At 50.6% G+C, this 21,850-nt stretch overlaps 1 protein-coding gene across 6 annotated transcripts in view; it reads left to right on the top strand.

Annotated features, from left to right (window-relative positions):
• The window catches only part of SLC37A1 (solute carrier family 37 member 1), an 80,561-nt gene that overhangs the window by 44,579 nt on the left and 14,132 nt on the right, over positions 1-21,850 (top strand). For all 6 annotated transcript variants that reach the window (XM_082393010.1, XM_082393007.1, XM_082393009.1 and 3 more), the window contains 7 exons: positions 2,867-2,904; positions 8,396-8,476; positions 13,307-13,438; positions 16,713-16,803; positions 18,505-18,567; positions 19,008-19,093; positions 21,108-21,156. In XM_082393010.1, the coding sequence (XP_082249136.1) occupies positions 2,867-2,904; positions 8,396-8,476; positions 13,307-13,438; positions 16,713-16,803; positions 18,505-18,567; positions 19,008-19,093; positions 21,108-21,156 (540 nt within the window). The remainder of the gene's footprint in view (positions 1-2,866; positions 2,905-8,395; positions 8,477-13,306; positions 13,439-16,712; positions 16,804-18,504; positions 18,568-19,007; positions 19,094-21,107; positions 21,157-21,850) is intronic.

Genomic DNA, 21,850 nt, shown 5'->3' with positions numbered 1-21,850 from the left:
GGGTCCTGGGGGGCCGCGGGCCGCGGGGAGGGCGCTGCGGGCTGAAGTCCGGACCACAGAGGCTGTTCTCCCCTCCTCCCTCTGCTATCACATTCCTCTGGGCCGTGCTGGTTCTTTTTACCTGGAGTCTTAACCTTTAGCCGTTAGGCGTTCAAGGTAAATATGTTCAGCGTTGTGCAAGATCGTCCGTTGAGTTCCGTGTCCCCGTTCTTCATGAGGCCACCAGATTTCCTCTCGCTGGTCCTCCTTTCCTGCCCTCACACCTGCCCCCTTCTCCCGCTCTCCCCATGGCCAGGGCAGGGCACTCTGGTGTCCCGCGAGCATCGCCCAGTCACCTGGTCCTTGCTCTCTCTGCCTTGGGCCGGTCACCTCTCCCCGGGACTGGCCGGCTTTGTCCCACCGCCCTCGGCTGCTCCTTCTCTCTTTGCCTGGCCTGCGCCCGGGTCACCGGGGCCCAGCTTGTGCGGCCTGGGCCACCTTCTGGACTTGGCGTTTCTCCACCTTCCCGCTGAACGTCTTCCTCTTGAGCTCGGGCTCTGGAGGCACTGCTCAGCGCACGTGGCTGTGACAGGACGCCGGCCGACCATGCCAATGACACTTCCCTTTGGGGGCAGCTCCTGCAGCCGGCCTCACGGGAGGAGGCATTTCTGTGGCCCCCTAACCCTCCCACGCTGGGACCCGGCACCCAGGGCGGCCCCGTGTCCACGAGTGTCTCAGCGAACGGAGAGAAGCCGGTTCGCAGGCTCGGACGCCCTTACTCCTCCTCCTCGCTCAGCCCGAGCCAGGCCCTTGTGAACAAGGCCTCTCCTCCTGGGCCCGACGCCGCCTGTCAGCCTGAGTCCACTGTAGGCACAGGCCTGTTGCTCTAACTGAGGCCCTCCAGAGCAGAACGAGAGTCAGACCGCCGGGCTCTTTCTGCTGAGGGGGTTGGTACCTGTTCTGCCCCTGGTGACAAGGAGGTGGCGTCTGTATGAGTGATGATGAAAGCCGGCTGCAAGCAGTGACCAGCAAATCCTGTGTCCAAGGGCAGAACACTGCAGAGAGGAGAGACCGGATCCACGTGCATCTCGGTGGTTTACTTCTGCTCCCTCCCGGTCCCTAATCCCCTACCGCAGGGTGGGCGGGAAGGCCCCAGGAGCACCCCTTCTCGTGACCAGCAGCGAGGGACCGGCTCGCCCCTGTTCCTCCTTCCTGCCGGGGCTGGGCCCAAGGGGACAGGGCACGCCATCCACAGGCCCCTCCAGGGCTGCCTGGGAAGCTGCCCTCAGACGTGTCCCAGCCAAGGGTCACTGGTGCTAATGTCCTGCAGGGTGAAAGCCCAGGAAAAGCCGTGTCCTGGGGACCAGCCACACCCCATCGAGACTGACCCTGGGGCTCACAGCACAGCTGGGGAAAGCCACGGGCTGGGGAACTGCTGATGTCACTGCACTTCCCCAGGGCCATCGGGACCATCAGGGCTCCCCAGGCCCACCCTCCGCAGAGGGCAGCGGGGAGGAGCCTCCAGCCCAGGGGCACGTGTGGTCCAGGGGCCCCTCCGCGGTGTCACCCTCTGTATCTCACGGGAGGGAACGCCGCTGTGGGAGGTTTAAAGCCCCGTGGCTCGGTTTGTGTTTCAGGGCAGTTAAACTGGCTCACCAAAAATTATAAAAAAGACCCGGGTTCTGGGTGATGGGGAAGGAGCAAAGCTGTTAAAAGGCGGCTGTCTAGATTCTCAAGAAGTGGAGTTTGCTTGCCAGGGCTACTCGTGGCCCTAAGCCCAGCTCTCATTCCCGGGTCACACCAGCGTGATTTTAAAGTACGAAGACGAAAAAAGCGTAGCTTCTGGTTTTGTTCGCTTCCACATGTCCTCCCCTCTGTCGACAAAAAATTAAGCAGTGGATCTAAGAAAAAATTGGGAGACTTTATTCAAGCCAAATGTGAGGATTCTAACCCAGGAAGAGCATCTCAGAAAGCTCTGAGGACTGTTCCGCCCATTAGAAGTCAAGACACAGTTATGTAAGTTTTTTGAGACAGAGGGATTATTGACAGTTTACATAATCCAGGTCTAAGGGGCATCGTGGTGGGCCACGTGACCCCTTACAAGATCAGGAAGGAATGTTATCTTTAAGGAGTTGTCTTGTGGATGCTGGGAGAATGTTACTCCTCTTGGCTGCGCAGGTATTTCTGCTCATGGGGGAGGTTTGGTTGATGCCTAATGCGGATACATGATGCACGGTGCGGGGGAGAGGGCGCCAAAGGGCAGAGAATCATTTTTGTGTGTAAGTTTTTCTTGTCTTGCCGTAAAACATGAATTTTATTTCGCACCTCCTTGCATTTAGGTAAAAGGCATTTTGTTCTATTTCAAGGTAGATGTTTTGTGCCCGCTAATTTTACTTCTAGTTAATTCCATAACATTAAGTGACTCATCCCAAATGTTATTCAGAACCCCGCTACTCTGATCTACTGGTCATGTTTTTCTAGTTCCTTCTGATACTTATCCTTTAAATGTATCTCACATGGCTTGTCACCATAGTGTACTTATGCTCTGCTTATTTTTATTTGTAAACTATTTTCCATATTGCAAAGCAGGCTTCGTATTCGTGACGATTTGCGTTTGTCGGTGCTGGTTTTGTACTCTCCCGGCTTCAGCACGTGGGGATCAGGCAGTCACGGGGCCCGAGGGAGGGAAGGGACGCGTGTGGGTTCTTGCGGGGGTGGCCAAGCTGCGCCCTCACCCCACCAAACATGCTGCCTCGTGCATTGTCTTTTTTCTTAAATTGTTGCTAATTTAGTAAAAGTATCAGAGGGTGCCTTGTTTTGGTTTACTTTCTTGTGTGGGAGGAAACACCCAGCCCTGGTTCACACTGTTCCGTGTTTGGTGTTTCAGATCCGAAGGACATCGCCTGTTCTTCCTCCCTGGCCATGGTAAGGACGTGCTCCCTGCTTCTCGTGTCTTCAGTATGGTGTGCCGTCTGCCAGGTGTCTGATGACTGTCACCAGCCTGGCCCTGTCTGTCCAGTCAATGGGTAACGAAGTATGGACACAGGTCCTGCCCTCAAAATATCAGCAGTTTTAGAAAAAGATTAATCATAATGATAACAACCGAAACCAGACGAGAAGCTTGGTGCGGTCTGGGTTAGGGACTCGGAGAGCCACCAGGGGCTGGGGACCGGCCGGACCTCACAAGGAGCAGGGACATCATACCTTTCCTGGCCGGGTGTCGTGGTGTGACTACAGGATGACGCAAAGCTAAGCTGGCTGACGTCACTTGAAACTGGCGTCCACACCTGGCAGGTGGCCCGTTAGGACCACCCAGCACCAGGACCACATTCCCTGGGTCAGTGTCACTGCTCACCGCCACCCCTTTCCTGACCTGCTCACGCCCAGCTGGGGAGCGACCCTGCGGTCTTCGCGGCCCTGCAAGGGCGCTTGCCCCGCCGGCGTCCGCAGAGGTCTCTGCCTACCCCCAGGTAGCAGTAACTCTGGGAGCTGCCCAGGCCAGCTCCCCTCCCCTGGCCTTCGGCTTGCCCTCTCTCCTCTGTCGCTCCCAGCAGGGGTGTCGCCCTCGCACCCGGTTTCCTGCTTACCTTAGAGTACACCCCCCGAGTCGTGCTCCCTGACTTCCCTCCCTCGGCTCCCCTCCTGTCCTCCGGCCTCCACCGCTCTGCCAAAGCCACCCGCCAGGGCCCCCAGCAGCATGGTCTGGCCGCATGTGGTCAGCGCTCTGGCCTCACCCCTGACCTGTCACCAGCGTGTGACGTGGTCGTCTCCTCCCTCCATGAGATGATTCCTTTGAGGGCTTGTAACACGCTCTCCTGCTTCTCTGGTAACATGCAGAGCGCTTTGCTGGCCCTCCTCTGCCAGACCCCCAGACGTGGGAGCCCCCCGGCCTGGTCCTTGGCCCGTTCTCTCCTCGTTCCTGCTCTCACCATAGGAGATCCTGCGCGGGCCTGGGGCTTTCAGCGTCCTCACAGCACCTCTGTGTGCGTTGATGTGGAGTCCCCAGCATGGTCCTCTCCCCTGAGCTCCGTGGTCATAGGTCACACCGCCCGCCCGACATCCCCATAGAGGCGTCTGGGTGTCTTCCCAGACTTAACGCGACCAGAATGTTCTCTCTATTTCACCCCATAATCTTGCTAGGCCCCTGGCATTCCCCGTGTCAGTCGGGGAACCGCTCTCCGCCCCTTGGACAGACTGGATCCAGAGGACTCATCCCAGCTCCTCCTTCCATCAGCCCGGGGCCCATCCGTCACCAGGCCCGCCAGCTCCGTGTGTGTGTGTGTGTGTGTGCGCGTGTGCACGTGCACGTGTGTGTACGGGATCATCCTTGTGCACAGCTTCAGACGTGCGGGAAAGCGTACCTGTGCTAGAGGCGTTCCTGCATTTGCGTGTGTGTGACCTGGGGCCCAAGCTGTGTCATCTTCCCCTGCTGAGTCCTCCCTGACAGCTCACTGAGCCTCCCCAGGATACATGGGGCAGGGTGGCCCACGGAGCTGGGGCTCCTCTTCCTCTGTCTTCCTCTCAGGGGTCGGTCAGAGGGAGAGGTTGGACTGATTTCTGGGGGTGTTTCATCAGCTTCTGCCACAGCCCCAAGGTTCTCTTTCCCACAGGAACTCTACTCAACTTCCTGTAGGGCCCTGGAGAGACCCGTGTCACAGGGCCTTCTCGAGGGGCCCCAGAGCCTGGGGAACTGAGGGCAAGCTTGGCTGGTTCTCTATCTGCTCTGTCAGTTTGCACCTCCCCCTTATCATAAGCAGAGCTTCTGTGCAAAGCCGGATGCACTTGCAAGACATTTCACAGGTGCTGACTTCTAAGTAGAGCCGTGTCCTGGGAATTTCCCATCAGAAGGTGTTATTTTCAGCATCAAGTTCTTATCTTTTCCAGTTCTTTAAAGTTTTCGTTATGGAAATTTTAAAACACGTAAAAAGGTAAAAAGAATACTATCATGAACCCACATGTACCCATCACCCTGCCAGTCTTATTTCATCAGTACCCCTTCTAATACTCCCTCCTTCTCCTCATGATTTATTTTGTAAGCAAATACCAATCATCATATTATTTTGTCTCGGACTATTTCAGTATATGTTTCTAAACTCTAAGGACTCTTTTATTAAAAACAAACAACAAAAAAACATTACTATACCATTAGCACACCTAAAGACCAACAGTAAAGAATAGAAAAAGAAATAGAGATAATCAATTAAGCCTGACAACTGAAAAAACACACAACCTAAAAGTTGTGAGTAATGTTTTATTCAGGGACCTTACTGAGGACTGTGGCCCAGGAGACAGCCTCTCAGTAGCTCTGAGGAACTGTTCCAAAGAGGTAAGGTAGGAGCCAGGATATATAGGAGTTTTGCTGAAAAAAAAAAAGCCATGTAGTCAAACGTCAAAAGATTACTGTTAATCACAAACAGCAGACATCTCAAGTTAATGATTTTATTGCTTGTCTCTGTATAGGAAGATGCAGGGGTCTGGGCTCATTGAAATTATTCCTTAGATATGCATCTTAACTATCTAGGGCCAGTATCCTGTTTCTCTCCTTCCTGAATTCCCCTCAGGGCACACAGCTGGGAGGGGCTGAGGTGGGGACTGCAGTGGCTGATAGCTTGGTGGCGGCAGCATTCTTTGTTTACTGAAACAGCAGACAACATTTTTTGTCCACAAGCCAAAATTTGTTCTTCGAAAAGATCAACAAAATTGACAATCCTTTAGACTGACCAGGAAAAAAAGATTCAAATTACCAAAATCTGGAATGAGAGAGGGGACGTTACTACCAACTTCATAGAAAGAAAAAGAATTATAAAGGAATACTATGAACAACTGTATGCTAACAAGTTAGATAACTTAGAATAAATGGGAAAATTCCTAGAAAGATATAAACTACCAAAACTGACTCAAGAGATAGAAAATCTGAATACACCTATAACAAGGAAAGAAACTGAATTATTAATTTAAAAATTGACTACAAAGAAAATCCCAGGACCAGATGGCTTCATTGGTGAATTCTATCAGACATTTAAAGATAAATTAGTACCAACTATTCACAAACTCTTCCAAAAAATAAGAGAACACTCCCCATTCACTCTCTGAGGTACTATCCTGATAACGTAAGGAGACATCACAAGAAAACTATAGACCAAGCTCTCTTATGAATGTACATGCAAAACTCAACAAAAATACTAATCCAGCAACATATAAAAAGGATTAAATATCATGATCAAATGGGATTTATTCCAGGAATAGACAGTTGGTTTAACATCTGAAAATCAATTAATGTAATACTCCACATGAATAGAATACAGGACAAAAACCATAGGGTCATTTCAATAGAAGCAGAAAAAGCATTTGACAAAATCCAACACCCCTTCATAATGAAACACTCAACAAACTAGGAAAAGAAAGGAACTGCCTCTACCAGATAAAGAATATCTATAAAAAGCCACAGCTAACATCATACTTAATGGTGAAAGCTTGGATGCTTTCCCCATAACATCAGGAACAAGACAAAGATACCTGCTCTCACCATTTCTATTTAACGTTGTACAGGAGGTTCTAGCCAGAGCATTTAGGCAAAAAGTGAAATAAAAGACATGCAGATTGGACAAGAAGAAGTAAAAGTGCCTCTATTTGCAGATGACATGATCTTGTATATAGAAAATCCCAAGGAATCCACCAAAAACCTATTCGAGCTAATTAAAGTTAGCAAGGTTGCAGGATACAAGATCAGTGTATAAAAATCAATTATATTTCTATACATTAGCCATGAACAATCCAAAAATGAAAATAAACTTCATTAGCAGCAGCATCAAAAGGAATAAAAAACTCAGGAATAAATTTAACCAAGGAAGTACAAGACTGATACACTGCAAACTACAAAACATTGTTGAAAGAAGTTAAAGAAGACCTAAATAAATGAACAGACACCCTGTGTTCACTGACAGGAAGATTTAATACTGTCAAGATGGCAATATTGCCCAAAATTGATCTACGGATTCAGTGTAATCTATATCAAAACCCCAGCTGGCTTCTTGGCAGAAATTGACAAGCTGATCCTTGATTTCATATGAAAATTTAAGGAATCCAGAGTAGCCAAAAGAATCCTGAAAAAGAACAAAGTTGGATGCACACTTCCCAATTTCAAAACTTATTACAAAGCTGCAGTATTCAAGACTCTGTATTACTATCGTAAGGGTAGACATACAGATCAATGGAATAGAACTGAATTCAGAAATTAAACCCTCATACTTATGGTCAATTGTTTTTTGACAAGGCGCTAAGACCATTCAGTGGGGAAAGGATAATCTTTTTAACGTGGTGCTGGGACAGCTGGGTATCCACAGGCAAAGAGTGAATTTGGAACTGTTTGTCACGGCACACACAACATTTAAATGCATCAAAGACCTAAATGTGAGAGCTAAAACTATAAAACTCCTAGAAGAAAATATAGGAGGACATCTTCATGACCTTGGATTAAGCAAAGCCTTCTTAGATATGACACCAAAAGCACAAGGGGTGGAAGGAAAAATAGATAAAGTGGACTTCACTGAATTTAAAACTTTTATGCTTCAAAGGATACCATCAAGAAAGTGAAAATACAACCCAAAGAATGGGAAACAATATGTGCAAACCATATATCTGATGAAAGACTTGTATCTAGAATACATAAAGAACACTTAGAACTCGGTAATAGAAAGACAAGCTAGTTTAAAAAGGGGCAAAGGATCTGAAGAGACGTTTTGCCAGAGAAGATAAATAAATGGCCAGTAAGCACATGAAAAGGTGTTTAATATCATTAGCCATCAGGGAAATGTAATCAAAATCACAATGAGATACCACTTCAGACCCACTAAGATGGCTAGAATCAAAAAGACAGATAATAATAAACTGGAACCCAAGAGAAATTAAAACATATGTTCATTGTACACACACACACACATACACACACACACACACGTATACACACACACACACATACACACACACACACCCGTGGCCCCAGTGGTCGAGCTCTGATTGTCCGGTCATGCTCTCCTTCTATACGGAGGGTGTTTTCTTCCTTCTGAATCAATCTGCTCTTGTAGGAAGGGATTCTGTTTTTCACTGGTTAGAGGAAAAGTCGTTTAGAAATGTCAAAGCCGTTAAGGAAAGTTAAGTTCCCTTAATCGGCACTTTCACGTTTCTTTATTCCTCGGTCTTGGATTATTCTTCAGGAAAGGATTTTATTTTCACCCTCTGTTATCTGAGGGTCTGAAGCCTTGAGATTAAACTGATTCGCCTTTGTTTTGTTTTAATCATTTGTCTTATTTTCCCTTGATAATATTTTTGTGAAGATATTTAGTGTCCTTGCTGCAGTGAGTTTAGGTGTAATTTCTGTCCATTGATTCGGTAATTGCTCTAAATGTTTTTCTCCCAGCATCCAAAAGGCTACGAGAACGGCACGCACAGATTTCGGCTGCAGAAGCAAGTGCTAACCGAGGAGAGGAACAAACCTCTGGTGAGTTGCACACGAGGCCGCTTGGCAGGAAGGCAGAGTCCTGCCTCAGTGACATCTGTCACAGACGTCCAGGGTCTTGTATTCCTTCAGTTTGCGTTTGTTAGTTTGTAAATCAAATTTGTAAGCGATTCATTCATCCGACAACTGTCTGCAGCATTCAGGGTTGCAGCACCTGTGCCACGGACATCAGTCCCAGTGTCCTGTGGAACTCATTCACATCCTGGGGCAGGACGAGTGTGGGGTACAGAGAGAGAACCAGCAGACAGAGCCGTCCAGAGAGGACCGAGCAGGCACTAATTCAGGCCTGGTCTTGGGAGCTTCCCTAAGCTGGTGGCTTTGCGTGGAGCTGTCAAGGAGGTGAGAAGTGAGTCTGCATGCACCTGGCCCAAGGGGGTTTCAGGTGGAGAGAGCATAGGGTGGTCTGGGAATAAGAGGAGCGACCCGAAGGCAACAGAGAAAGTCGACTTCCAGCGCTCCGCCCCTTCACTGCCCCTCCGTTATACGGAAGAGGAAGTTGAGGCACGGAGATGCTCAGTGCCCTGCCTGGTCCCCTTCACAAGTGGGGAGGCCAGGATGCTGTCCAGGGCTCTTCCCCAGCGCTGGGCTCACCCTCCCCTCTACTGTCAAGATGCAGTCAGACTCCATATCCACAGATGTGAAACCCGCCCATACAAGGGCTGACTGTACTAAGCCATTGTACGTAAGGGACTTGAGCATCTGCAGATTTTGGTCTCCGCGGGGGATCCCTGGGACCAATCCCCTACAGATCCCGGGTACCAAGGGATGACTGTCCTTCCAAGAAATTCCTCCCATTGCTTCTGCCTGGCTGACCACATGGAGCCACAAGGGCATTTTAGATTTGGTTTTAATTCTTGAAAGTATAAGATATTCTCTTTTCTTTTTAAATCAGTTAGATGTACTAAACAGGCTTCTTACTTTTTTTTCTTTATTGCCCAAGGAAGTTATTTCTGGTGGTTGAAATAATGGAAGAGGGAAAAATGGTGTCTCATACATCTTGGTTCTTAGATCTTAGTGAAATTCAACTGAAATGCTTTAAAATCTCTACTCACTTCTGAGTTTACATCAGAAGCAGGTGTCTTAGATTGGGCTGCTGTAACAAAAATACCCTAGACTGGGTGGCTTAAACAGTAAACATTCATTTCTCGCATTTCAAACCTTTGTTTCTGGAGGCTGGGAAGTCCCAGATCAGGGCACCAGCGGGTCTGATGTCTGGTGAGAGCCTTCCTGGCTGGTAGGCAGCTGCCTTCTCTGTGGATCCTCAGGTGGCGGAGCAGGGAGAGAAGCAAGTTCTCCGCTGTCTCTTCCTATAAGGGTACTAATCCCATCATGCGGGCTCCACCCACATGGCCTCATTACCTCCCAAAGACCCCACCTCCTAATACCATCATATTAGAGATGGGGGTTCAACATACAGATTTTGGGGGAACACAAATATCAGTCCATAGCATCAGGTCTTAATCAATGTCCAAATGGCTATAATTCCTCTCCACTTGTTACTGAAGACTTATCTTTTCCTTGAGGCAAGAGCCAGGCCCTGTGTTCTAATGTAGTTACTGACCAGTAAAGCTAGCTCTGTCTTCTGAGCATAACTTCCCTCTTCCTTTTTTCTGTTCCTTCTATTAAAGTCTATTCACTAACATGACACCAAAGAGACAGTTACATATTTAGCAGCCCCCGTACGTCCTGTTTCAGGCCTGGCCACACCACAGGCTGACTTTGATGTGGACATGACCGGGCAGGTGTTGGCCACAGTGGATGGGTGTCCCCTTTCAGCTGGCCCCTGCGCACTAACCAGGCTTTGTTTGGTCCCCGCCCTTCCGTAGCTTGGAGAGCTCACGTGCTGGAGGTGGCTCTTGGGTCAGCAGGCAGGATGTCCCACACGTTTGGCAAGACACACTGGTGTCACCTTTCCCAGGGTGACCTGGCTCAGATCCATGGGCTTGGAGTGGAGCCTTACACAGGACCCTGATCACGACTGCTTTTCAGCTGGGACTGCTTAATTCCCTTCTATGCCAGGCATGGTTCTTAGACTTCGTGGGGAAATACATAAAGAAGGGGGTGGGCAAGGCAGAGAATGTGAACAGAGAGAAAGAGGCTCCGGGGTCTCTTGCCACGCGGCGGACCTGCGTCCAGCCCTCGTGGGTGTTGATCGTGTCGTCTTGGGGATGTCGACCTCTGTCGTCCTTGTAGTCACATGTCCTTCATGTCATCCTTGGCTTCTCTGAGGGTCTTTTTAAATTTTTTTTCTTTTTAAATTCTTTCCACTTTGTGTTCTTATTTTTTATTTTTATTTATTTTTGTTTATCTTTTTTTTAAATTTATTTTCTTTGACATATAGTTGAATTACAACGTAGTGTTAGTTTCTGCTGTACAGCAAAGTGACTCAGTTATACACATATATATATTCTTTTTCATATTCTTTTCCATTATGGTTTATCACAGGATATTGACTAGATACCCTGTGCTCTACAGGACGACCTTGTTGTTTATCCGTTCTCTATATACCAGTTTCCACCTGCTAACCCCAACCTCCCAATCCAACCCTCTCCCACCCCTCTGGGGGCCTTTCTGATTGGCTGTGGCTCAGCGGCCACTAAAGAGCGCTGAGTGGGTGTTTTGATGCTAAAGGTTTCTCCACCCAGCGTGGCAGTGCAACTCCGTCTGAGGCCAGCACGCGGTGAGGCAGGGCTAAGCCGTCTTTCGTGCAAACTCCCCGTGTGCGTTTGCTCTCGTCACACGGAGCCCTTTCACTCTGTGCATGTATAAACCTCAGAGGAGGGTCCCAGCTGAATAAGCCCCCATCCCACTGAGGGCTCCCCATCCCAGCAGATCCCTGGGGGCTCCAGGCACACCGCTTGCCCTGCCCTGTCCTCCCAGCAGGTCTCTGTTGGCTCCGAGGAAGAGGAAGCCTTGCTCTCCTGATTTGCTTTGGAAAACCCGCCATGACCTCACGCATCCCTCTGTCTCCTCCAGACACTGCAAAAGACTGGACTTGGGTGGCTGGGACGGCCCCCACCCCCCAGACTGTACATAAAGGATGAGCGGGTGTGGGCAGGAGGCCCATCCTCAACGAAGACAGGGCCTTCCCTGCCTGCCTGAGGGGCTGCTCGTGGCTTAGAGCAGAGGGGCTGGACCAAGACTTTAAACCAGCCCAGTTTACAGAACAGGGAAGGGCCGGGTGCTGACCCCAGGCTGTGACCAGGTGGGTTTCCGTGCTGGACCTGCGATTACTACTGTCCTGGCTGAGCAGAGTCTTTCCACTTTCTTTTTTCTCTTTATCTGGCTGCATTTCATGGTCCACCAGTCAGACCACTTAGTGTTAAAAAAGTCTGTCCTGTGGTTCTCAGCCTTGACTACACGTCGGGCTCTCCTGAGGCCTGCCCCTGAGACTGCTGTATTTGGTCTGGGACACAGCCTGGGCACCGGGGTCTCTCAGAGCCCCCAGGAGATGCCAGGGTTGAGAACTAAAGATTTCGTCTCCTACACTGGACAGCCGGCATAATTCACAAGAGAAAACTTTATTTTCAAACTCAAATCATAATTCTCTGTTTTCATGTACCTTTGCGGAATTGTCGTCAGGAGGATGTTCTGCTTCCACACGGGGGTTTGTCGTCTGCATCCTGAAACATCAGAGCACGTGGTTACCTGCGACCATGTTCACCAAAGGCCGGTTCTCGACGCCTGAGTCATGGTGGGCGCTGGGCTTCTCGGTGATGCAGCCCTTGCTGCCCGAGAGGTGAAGCGCTGGGTGCTCAGTGCCCACAGGGCTGCAGTTGCTGCAGCCTGCCAGCCCGTTTCCCAATTTCTGTCTTTCACCGGAAGAGAATTCTAGTATCAAGAGTGGGTTACCGCAATGCATTATCATTTTTAAAAAATTTAACTGCATTTTTTAATCTAACTCGCATAGATTATAGTGAGATAAATACAATAAAACCTATTTGGTTTTGTGGGAAGTCCAACATACATAGAAACATTTCTTTTTCAATCCTTGACCTATAGAGTGCCCTCATGAAGGACACTTTTAGATCATCCTTGCTCTGACTTGATATCACCCCCCAGAGTTGAGGACCACTGTTCTTTGTTTTAATGAAGATAAACTTTGTCCTTTAGGGAGGTCCGGAATCAGAATTTATGAAAGAGTGGAATTGGTTTATGAATTTTAAAATAATATTGTTTTTGATCATGTATGTCCTTTGTGAACTCCTTAAAAAATACAGGATCATGGAAAGAATTTATTGACATCTCATACAAATTACATGTAATTCTACCATTCAGTGATAACCATTGTCGGTTTAGAATTTAGCTTTTTTCCTATAAATAGATCCTTTAGTTACCTACTTACATAGGTACATATTTAAACATTCTTTGAGATCATAATGAAAATGCGCTTTTGGATGATGTCTTATTACTTAATGTATCGTAAGCACCTTCCCATGTCATCAAATCTCACAAACTTTTTTTTTTACAACTGCAAGATATTTATATGGATGTACTTCAGCAATTTTTCTCAATGATGGTGTGACATTAATTTTATCATATAAGTATTTTTCCACTTCCCAAATTATTTTTCACAGAGTCCTAGAATTGTTGGGTCAAAGGATAGGATTTTGTGTGTTTTTAGTTAGTATTTCCCAAAACCACGTGAACGTTAATGGTCATAAAGCAATGGCCACAGTGAGGATGTTATCCAAGGCGTTCCCCGAGACCTTTAGCGGAGCAGCTTATCACACCTCAACCAAATAGACTACCTGGTGACACCTTTTCTTTTCTTTTCTTTTCTTTTATCTCTTCAACGGGATCTGTCTCCAGGACCCAGAGATGCAGTGCTTACTGCTGTCGGACGGAAAGCGCTCCGGCCACCAGAACCACGTGGTCATTCTCCCAGCAGACGGCGGGGGCGGCATCGCGGCCATCAGCTTCGTAGGGGCCTTGAAAATTCCCGTGAGTACACGTGCCCAGGAGAGTTTCCAAAGGGGGCATTTATGCTTACTATGAACAGAAACTGGCCTGTTGATAATCAAGCTTAAAAAGAGAAATCCGTGATTCTGTAATCCATAAATTAGAAATCCATAGCATGAACCAGAAGTTGCAGACAGGTCAGCTCAGGAATGAATAAGGCTGCATAATAGTAAATTATGAGGCTAATTATTAAGTAAATTATGAGGCTAATAAAGCCTCTTAATAGTTATAAAATATATAGGTATATTATGTATATGAAATTCATGGGCTCCCTCAGCAGAGCCTCTGGGGAGCTATGCAGAGGACTTTGAGCAGCTGTGTTCTTCTAACGGGGAGCCGTGGAGGGTGATGAAGGCAGAGCCAAGAACAGAGAGGCAGGATGAGAGGAGAGAGCACACCCTGCCCCTGGGGGCCGGGATGGACGACCCCATGGACCACACTCAGAAACACCTGGGCTCCTGCCCTTGGGTCCTATTCAGGGGAACAGACGTGGGTCTCATGCAGGAAGACCACTTCCCTCACGCTGGCCTCGGGGAGAACCAGCAGAGAGAACCCAGAGGCTCTGTAGCGACCATGTGGGAGCTGGAGACTAAACAGTGCACCCAGAGCCTTCGAATCATGGCCCAGAAATGAAAGAACTGAGAACTTCGGCTTTAGAACAGAAACTTCTGCCAGCGCCCAGATGAAACTGGGCTGTGGAGGGCCCTGTTGCCGGTCTCCTGCCAGAAGAGAATGTTGAAGGCCAGGCCTGGACTCCTGGGGTCACTAAAAAAGATCTCTGTGGGCTGGCCAGAGGAGACGCTGGTTCTAAATTAAAAAGTTCTCTTTTAAATGTTGCTAAAAACAACAAGTAACTTTTCTGTTGCACCTTATTGTGTAGCCACCTCAAATACTTCTGCTAAAAAGTAGGGTGCACACTATAAATAGAAGTGGGGTGGCGGAGAGAACAGGCTTCAGAGCCCTGGCCTGGCCTGACCTGGCCCTGCTGCAGATGAGTTGGGTGTGCCTGGCAAGGGTGTTAACCACTCTGGGCCTCCATTTCCTCCCTGTAATACAGGCTCAGGGCCTGAATTACTACTTAATGCTGTTCTGAGGATCAAATGAGACCATTAACTACACAGTAAGCACAACGCCAGGCACACGGCAAGCTTGCAGTGCATCACCACACGCACCCTCATACTGGCTCTGACCGTGAAAACATAACTTGCTTCATTTCAAAGGCACTGACACGAACTGCATATTGTGTGCTTTGCCTAGTGTTGAGGGGTGCTCGTAACTCTGCAGTATAGCCTGGGAGGAGCAGGGGGGTGGTCAGTACCTTAGTGTTACCCGATTTCTCACGCAGGTTTCCCAAGTGATATCCGGACTTATTGTCTCACAAGGGCCACCTCTTTCTAAACGCAGACATAAGATGGAACGCAAACAAGCATTTCACAGTAGCCGTGGGACTCCAAACCTCAGTATCCTTCCTCGTCAAGATCTACGTTTCCCTTTTGGGCGTTACCAAACTCAGGGCCTGCTGCTTGCCCTCGAGAATCAATACTCGAGAGGCAAGTGTTGGTTAGAAGGGAAAGTCGCTTTAATCAGAAAAGCTGACAACCTGGGGAGAAGGCGGACTCATGTCCCCAAAACCAACTCCAAAGAGTCTGCTCGGCCATGAAACTTTTTAAAGAGAAAAGGAGAAGGAATCTCAGTTAATCATTGAGATAAGGGGTCAGAGTTGTCACCGTCCCCCAGTGTGTGCAGGCTTGTGCGCAGGCTTGTTGACTTCTTGTGATCTTTCTTTAGATGCTATCTTGTTCACACAATTTGTTCACAGCCTTACTGACAGGGAAGCTAAGGAAGAGATCTGGTCATCCATTGATATTAATTCCTTATTCTTCATTTTTACTTCCTTGATCTAGGAAAGAACCAACAGGGTAGGCAAGGTATTGTGTAATCAAAAGATTTGACAGATGTGCTTAGGCCAGAGACACGTAGACCATGGGGGTGCCTGGTTTAAGGTTAGTTACAGTACAGCTCTGCTAAAGTGACAAGAGAGAAGGGGCATCTCCTGCAGAGAGCTCTTTCCTTCCAAAAGCTGCTGACAGATCCCCCTTGTCAGAACATCATCCCATTTCTGTGGGTTCATGGGGAAAGGTTCATCTTCTATAACTTCTTCATGCGGACATAGGATGCCATATTCTCAGAGTGGGAGAAGTTGACATGGGGCACCTCTTTGCTGACAATTTTAGTTGCCTGCTTATGTACATGGGCAGAACAAGCTACAATTATTGGGTTGGCCAAAAAGTTCATTCAGGTTTTTCCATAACATCTTATGGAAAGACCCAAATGAATTTTTTGGTCAACCCAATATTTTGATGCCCACAAAGACATAGGTTATTATGTGCAATAGTGTTAATCCCATTCTCTTGAGACCAGTTCTCGGAATTGTGCTAACCATAGATCCAGTACTGCTGAAGATGAAGCAGCTTATGTCATGGCTACAGTCTGGTCATCATGCAGTAAGCTTTTTCCTCTGGTGGCAGTTACAGTATCTGTAGAACAACTCAGGAATGTGCATCAGATACTGAAAGATTCGGTGACTCTGTTACCCTAGTTATTAACTGCTCGAGCCTACTCCCTTGTGACTCAGGGAGGCCTGGGAGACTTCAGCTTCTCTACAAACAAGAGGCAGGGGCATGGAGGGGCCTTTGTACTTGGAGGGGGAGGGGGCGTTGCAGGGTTCTACCTGGTTCCATGGGTGTTTCCCCAACACCCACTAGTCTGCTTAGTCCCAGGCAGGTGGAGGTAGCCTGTGTATCTTACAGAATAGTCAGAATTGTTTGTGCTGTGTGTTTCCAGATCTCTGTATCCTTTGCAGTGATTTCAGTTTTAGGGGAAAAAGAAATAGCCAATAAATACTCAGTAACTAGATGACTCTGCACAACATCTGTGCCCTTTGAGAACCCCTTTAATAGCTAAGTTTCAGAGAGATGTGGTGTGGGAATTAAACCAGTAGTACTTTTATTGACTCTGATCTGATGTAAAGACGTTGAATTTCAACCTTAAAAGGTAAGAGTCCATATCGGTCAGTTCTCCAGTTACCTCACGTCCTCCACAGCGATACAGTAGCCATGCATCTGGAGGTGCTAAACCCAGACCCAAGATGTGGGCTGTTTTTACGGGAATGAAGTGCTGTGTAATTCTATTGCATATTTCAGCAAACCTGCTGAGTCCGCTTTTGGGGTGAACCCCCGCTCTCTCTCTCTTTCAGGGCGTGATAGAGTTCTCTCTGTGTCTACTGTTTGCCAAGTTGGTCAGCTATACGTTCCTCTTCTGGCTTCCACTGTACATCACAAATGTAGGTGAGTACCTGTTACTAGCGTCACAGCTGGGAAGTTCTGTGCAGGGGCTGTGGTCGGGACTCCCTTTTATCCAATGGTGTCTACAGTCTTGGAAAGGAAAGGGATGCATGTTGCTTTTGAATCAAACAACATGATTAGTAGAAATGTACAGGCCAAAAGAATTCAGACAGCAACGTTTTACTGCCATAATGATAACCTGGATGGGGTTTAAAGGGTTGACACGGTATATCCCAGCTGTGGCTACAAATCCCACGGGGTTCTTCCTATCTGGGGCAGCCTGCTTTTAAATGTAGGCTGCATCGGACTTGGGGTCACAGCAGCTGGTGAGCAGGAGAAGAGAGGCCTGAGGGATCTGAGATAATAACGGCTGAATAACTGACCTGGAAATGGCTTCTTGGAGATGAGCTCGAACTCTGGGGAGCGGACAGTTGGTCTCGCATTTCCAAAGTCCAGCCGGGGCTGAAGCTGTAGATTGTGACAGAGCAGACTTGCCCCGTAGTAACGTCCGCTCCCTGTCCTGTGCGTGACCACACGGGAAGATGGGCAGGGACCAGCGGCTCCTCAGAGGAGGGGTCCTGTGCAGGGACTGCAGCCGCGGCTAAAGGGACAGGGATGGTCAAGGAGGGCCCCGAGCTCTGGGCCCCGGGGTCAGGGATTGTGAGGACAAAGCAAAGAAACCAGGGTCTCCGGGAGGAGCGGGCTGTAGCGAACGTGGAAAGAGGAGACATTTGGGACACGGGGGCTCCAGAGTACAGACCAGTAATTCCTGGCAGTGACGTAGGACCAGCAGAGGTGGATGGGAGCCCCAGGCCAGAGGGCTGAGTTTCTCGGGGATGGAGGTTGAGGAGGCCGTGAGGGGACCACCCTATGTTAGCAGGGACCCGGTCTAGGCGGGGCTTCGGAGCTTCTTTCCCGGGCTAGCGACCTCCACCCGTTACCGCAGGCAAGGCGCACGCAGCGTAGACAGGTGGGCCCTTGATAGGCCGGCCCTGCACCTTCCACCCCAGCGGTCTCCTGTGACTGCGAAGGGCTCACATCGTGAGTTACCGGCATTTACCATCTGAGGGATTGTTTGAAAAGAGCCGAGTTCCCGGTCTGTGCCATTCGGGCCTCTGGGAAGGGCAGGACCTGATTCACAGTCCGGAGGCTCCCAAACCTCCAGGCGCTGGCCAGCCGGAATCCAGCTTAAAGCTCAGGGTCTGTGCTAAGTCCAGCGATGGATCCTGAGCTGAGCGTGAGGAGACCTCGGTCCCCTCCTCTGGAGGAGAAGGTTCCAGCTCCCCCACCACCACCGGCCTGAAAGCTGGGGGTCGTATGGTCCGTGTCCAGGGCGCTCTTGCGGGCCAGCCCCTTCCCCAGGTGGTGCCCCACAGGCCCTGCCTCGCCTTCGGGCCGTGTCTGACTTCACGGCTGCCCCGAGGGGGCCACAGAGCAAAGGCGGGGCGATGCTTAGACTGAGCCGGGGGAACCCTCACCTTTCGGTTGGGAGTGTCCCGTTTCCATCCTCTCTGTGTGTCTGCCCGCAGAGTGGACTCCTTTTCCTCCTTCTCCTCTGAGAATTACTACCTTGATACTAATCTGATAACGGATCTAATAACTGCTGCTTGGTTTAAATCATGCTTCTGAAACAAAAGAATGTCGTGTGCGGCTCGCAGGCTGCTGCGACTTGCTTGCGGTGACGCTCTGCTGTCACGTTAATAGATCACCTTGACGTCAAGAAGGCCGGAGAGCTCTCCACCTTGTTTGATGTGGGCGGGATCTTCGGTGAGTTCATTTTTGTTCTACTTTGACTAAGACCTTCGCCACCACAGCGCTGCGTGAACGCCCGTGGCCTGCACGCCCTTTGAGTTGACTTCCAACTGGGAGGCCCCCGAGCCGGGCCTCTGAGGGCAGGTCCCTCCCCCTCCTGGGCCGTGAGCTGGTGCTCCCTGGGGACCAGGGCACGCCTCACGTGGGCAACAGACGGGCGGACCTCACAGGCAAAGGGGCTTTGAGACCAGCCTGAGGGCCGACCCCTAGACCTAGGTGCCCTCGGGTCGCGGGTCAGCAGCGCTGGGGCAGCTTCCTGCTCACGGGCTGCGGAAACGGGTCTGGAGAGGAGGTCGTTCCCTTCTTGCCGCTGCTGCAGCGCGGGTCCTGCTTCCTCTCCACGGGGTCCTGCCCTGGCCACACACGCCCCTCAGGACCCTCCCTCTCCCTTGTAGGTGGGATCCTGGCGGGTGTGATCTCCGATCGACTGGAGAAAAGGGCCTCCACCTGCGGCCTGATGCTGCTGCTTGCAGCCCCGACGGTGAGACCAGCCCCCACCTCGCAGGGCCCCTGCGCCTCCGGAAACAGCTTGTCTGTCTCCCCCCAGCACACACGCCAGCTGCCCGGGCCCCCTCCTCTCAGGGCTCTGGTTCCTGGGAAGTGGCATCACCTCAACCCCAATCAGTGCCCCCCGCCCCCTCTCACTCTCCCCCTCCCCCATGCACACTGCACATTGCTCCCGGCACACTGCTCACTGCACACTGCACACTCCCTGCACACTGCTCCCTGCACACTGCACAGTCTCCCTGCACACTGCACACTCCCTGCACACTGCTCACTGCACACTGCACACTCTCCCTGCACACTGCACACTCTCCCTGCACACTGCTCACTGAGCACTGCATACTCTCCCTTCACACTGCACACTCCCTGCACACTGCTCACTGCACACTGCACACTCTCCCTGCACACTGCTCACTGAGCACTGCATACTCTCCCTTCACACTGCACACTCCCTGCACACTGCTCACTGCACACTGCACACTCTCCCTGCACACTGCACACTCTCCCTGCACACTGCTCACTGAGCACTGCATACTCTCCCTTCACACTGCACACTCCCTGCACACTGCTCACTGCACACTGCACACTCTCCCTGCACACTGCACACTCTCCCTGCACACTGCTCACTGCGCACTGCATACTCTCCCTTCACACTGCACACTCCCTGCACACTGCTCACTGCACATACTCCCTGCACACTGCACACTCTCCCTGCACACTGCTCCCTGCACACTGCTCACTGCTCCCTGCACACTCCCTGCACACTGCACACTCTCCCTGCTCACTGCTCCCTGCACACTGCATACTCTCCCTTCACACTGCACACTCCCTGCACACTGCTCCCTGCACACTGCACACTCTCCCTTCACACTGCACACTCTCCCTGCACACTGCTCCCTGCACACTGCTCCCTGCACACTGCTCACTGCTCCCGGCACACTCCCTGCACACTGCACACTCTCCCTGCTCCCTGCACACTGCACACTCTCCCTGAACACTGGTCCCTGCACACCGCTCACTCTCCCTGCTCACTGCACACTGCCCCCCTGCCCACTCCCCCCTGCACACTGCACACTCTCCCTGCACACTGCACACGTGCAACAACGCTGCTTCTCACTCATCCCTGGCTTCACGTGTGCCGTGTGGACTGTTCCCTTTGGGACACCCTTCCCCCTTTCCCTCCCCCTCCCCCAACAGGCTCCTGCTCATTTTTAGGGTCCCTGCTGCAGCTGCCCTACCTGCCTCCCCAGGCAGCATCAACCCTCCCGTCATAATACAGGTTCCACTGCTTTTTGAGCGTTTAGTAGTGCATGACCTTGGGCGGGTGACTTCCCTCTGAGCCTCAGTTTCCTCATCTGAAAAATGAGGATGACAGTAGCACCACCTCACAGTGTGGACGTGAGGATCAAGGGGAGCATCGTTATACCATCACTGTTTTCACAAACAGCAACATCGTACATAGTATTATTACTTGTCAACCTGCACTCTAATTATTTGCCCATCTGCCACTCCACTGGGCTGCGACCGTCCCCAGAACAAAGCCCAGTTTTCAGTCGTCCTGGGGCCTTGGACACTGCCCAGCACAGACCCTCAAAGAACCTTGACTCAGAAGTGCTGAGTGTGGCCCCCTCGCCAGCCAGGCCCTGGTGTTCGGGACAGACAGCCTGGGAGGGGACACGGAGCTCAGGGGGAGCTGCCCCAAACCCAGGCCCCTCCCCTGGGAGCTCAGAGTGGGGACGTCCCCCCTGGGTTCCCAGCTCACAGGGTGATCAGACCCTGTGTGTCTGGGACAAGCCTGGGGACAGTTTGCCGAGCACTCTGGACGCCTGTCTTTGGGTAGCCTGCCAGGGCGGTGTGGCCTTCCTTTCTAGGGGTTTCCACTGTCTGGTTGGCTGCCTGAGAATCACTTTTCAGAAATACAGGTTCCTGGGTAATCTCTCAGCTAGTCGTAGTAAACCTTTGTCTTTCTCTGGTTTTGACACCGTTCACAGCTCTACGTATTCTCTGCCATCAGCAAAATGGGCCTAGAAGCCACCATCGGTGAGTCTATGAGGCCTTTCTTTTCTTTCACACACATTTTTCTTTTTTGTCCACACAGCTTTGTGAAATGAAATTTAAAAATCAACAAAGAAGCATGCAGTTTGTGCAATGTGGCTAAAATTGTCCCCGTGTCCCTCTTTGGGGGATAGGGAGGCAGATGGGAGGGGCCCATAGAGACTCCTGCTCCCGGACCTGAGGCCTCAGGTTTAAGGGCCAGCGTGGGAGGGTGCAGGCCCCTGGGCTGGGGCGGTGAGAAGCTCTGGGTGCCCAGTGCAGGAGGCACTCAGAGAAGCCGCACATCCCCCGGAAGGCAGCAGGCGCGGCTGCGGAGACCTGCACCCCCAGCATCACCAGCCCAGGGGCACCGTCCCCTCTTAGCTGCTCTGTCAGCTGCCATTCTGGGCACAGTCGCTATTTTTAACTTCCTACAAGGAGCGTTATCAAATTATGGCTCTGACACTGAGTAAATACTTCTTCTGTTGTCACGTGACAGCAGTGGGGCTTGGTAGGGATCCCATTAAAAGTTATCCAGAGGGCAGGTTCCTGATTCAAGGAGACCATGGAGTTTCCTGGGACCCCTCGGTCCAGAAGCTTCCGCACAGAGGAATGTGAACCAGAGGATGGTCCGGGAAAGGGAGCCCAGGGGACAGGTTATGAGCTCGGTGGTCCCGCCCGTGCGGAGCTGGGCTGTGCA

The sequence above is a fragment of the Balaenoptera borealis genome, assembly GCF_965194805.1.
Source record: "Balaenoptera borealis genome assembly, chromosome: 5".
Classification (NCBI taxonomy): domain Eukaryota; kingdom Metazoa; phylum Chordata; class Mammalia; order Artiodactyla; family Balaenopteridae; genus Balaenoptera; species Balaenoptera borealis.
This window is presented reverse-complemented; position numbering and strand designations above follow the sequence as displayed.